Source organism: Sceloporus undulatus, unplaced genomic scaffold (genome assembly GCF_019175285.1).
Source record: "Sceloporus undulatus isolate JIND9_A2432 ecotype Alabama unplaced genomic scaffold, SceUnd_v1.1 scaffold_18792, whole genome shotgun sequence".
Classification (NCBI taxonomy): domain Eukaryota; kingdom Metazoa; phylum Chordata; class Lepidosauria; order Squamata; family Phrynosomatidae; genus Sceloporus; species Sceloporus undulatus.
In genome coordinates, this window is record NW_024821707.1 from 1 (window position 1) to 1,795 (window position 1,795).

Sequence of the window (1,795 nt, forward strand, 5' to 3'; positions counted from 1 at the left end):
CAAAATCCATAATATTGGCCCCAAAACATGCCCTCGACTTATACATGAGGTCAACTTGTAGAGTATATACTGTATCTAGGACCATAAAGCTTTTGGGAACTTGTGGGACTGAAGATACTTTCTGTTGGGACTACTCCAATATTCTGATGATTGACCAAGCTGGTTGGAACTAATGGAAGTTGACATCTGGAAGGTCACGAATGTCCTTGGTCCTACCCCAATCTAAAGTCTCTGACAAAGGGAATCAGGTGTCAATTTAAAAAACAATCACCTCTAGTCTGGGTGTGTTGCACATAAGGTATCCACAGTTCTTAAGCATATCAGTTGTGAGAGGGCTCCTAACCAGATGCTGTTGTGGACATCCAGCAGTGCCACTATAAAAGGCACTGATTTTCTTGAGATAATTGGATCCCAAAATTCAGTTTTGATTTTGCTAGAATAAAGTTAGCAGGATTCAGAATGCACCCAACACATTACACTGTAATGCAGAGCTAATTTGACTAGACAAGACGGTGTATTTCTAAGTGACAGATGCAGCAAAAGGAAAGAAGAGAACCACAAACAGGGTAGCCAAGTTAAACATTTCCTTGTAGGAAAGGACTGAACTCAAGATACTAGGCTCCCAGTTCCCAAAGCATCCATTTTAGTGCCTACACCAATGGTTCTCAATATTTGGTCTTCCAAGAATCTTTGACCATTGGCAAAGCTGGCTGGGAGATGAAGTCCAAAAAATTCAGAGGAACTAATTTTGGCAACCACTCAAGATTATTCCTGGTTCCATAGAATGAGAAAACACAAATGGACTTACCCTGTCCATATTCAGTTTCCCCCAGGACAAGATAGAGAGACCCAATGTGGGCCTGGAATGGTTCCACAAATTTGGTACAGACTTGGATGCAGTGCTGAACAGAAGTGTGCTGAGCTGTTATAGTGGCCTTGGAGCTGGTCATATCATAGGAGTGTAGCCTGAAGGACAAAAATTAAATAGTCCTCTTTCTTGATAATGATGGTGTTGATGATGACATACAATAACTTTCAGAAAATGTTAATATATATATATATCACCAAAGATATTAAATATTTATTTAATTCAAAGATGGGAATTGTATAGCCATCCAGATGTTTTAGATTGCAAATCCCATCATACCTCACCACTGGTTACACAATGGCTAGGGCTGCTGGCGGTTACAGCCCAATAATTCTTAAAAGGTAGCATGATGTCCCCTCTTGATTTAAATGTATTTTAACTGCCTTGTGATATACTGAGGAGTGAGCCAAGGTTCAAAATAAATAACATATGCATATAAGTATATATATAGAGAGAGGGGGGGGGGGAGAAAGAATGACAACAAAAACAAAATATTTGAATAATATTAGACCAATCTGCTGTGGACATGAAAGCTATTTATGGGCTCAACTAAAGTCAACACTGATAAATCCCAGCCCAGTTTTACCTATACATAATTATTCAAATGGCAATGGAAGCAAATTCCATAGTGATCCCCTGGGGTGTTCAGAAAGATTCGACAAGTAGACTAAAAGCAACAGAAATGTTAATATAGGAACCGCACTGACCTGCCAAATGTTCTTAATGTCTTTCCTTCTGGGACTGATACAGAGTTTATTTCCCATGGAAAATGATACGTTCCAGCTGCTGGAAGCATGGCATTCAACTGCTCTCAAGGGCAGAGCCTATAAAAGTGGAGGAAACATTTAAAAGAACATCTTTCTGTTTTGATAGGCTTCTAAATACACCAATGTCATGATAAAGTTCCATTGCTGCCCTCTACACAAA

At 39.4% G+C, this 1,795-nt stretch overlaps 1 protein-coding gene across 1 annotated transcript; it reads right to left on the reverse strand.

Moving 5' to 3' along the window:
- Positions 1 to 6: 6 nt before the first annotated feature.
- On the reverse strand, positions 7 to 1,789 carry TEN1 (TEN1 subunit of CST complex). Its single transcript, XM_042444614.1, has 2 exons — positions 1,576 to 1,789; positions 7 to 966 (listed from the first exon to the last, which is right to left on the reverse strand). Exons 1-2 carry the CDS (start codon positions 1,662 to 1,664, stop codon positions 666 to 668), a joined length of 390 nt encoding a protein of 129 aa, XP_042300548.1. The 5' UTR covers positions 1,665 to 1,789; the 3' UTR covers positions 7 to 665.
- Between the last annotated feature and the right edge of the window lie 6 nt (positions 1,790 to 1,795).

Bases quoted from the DNA above. Each gene is read 5' to 3' on its own strand.
- TEN1 (XM_042444614.1), bottom strand. From the start codon at position 1,664: ATGCTTCCAGCAGCTGGAACGTATCATTTTCCATGGGAAATAAACTCT. The intron at 967-1,575 runs GTCAGTGCGGTT...TTTGTCCTTCAG, and splicing joins ACATTAAGAACATTTGGCAG to GCTACACTCCTATGATATGA.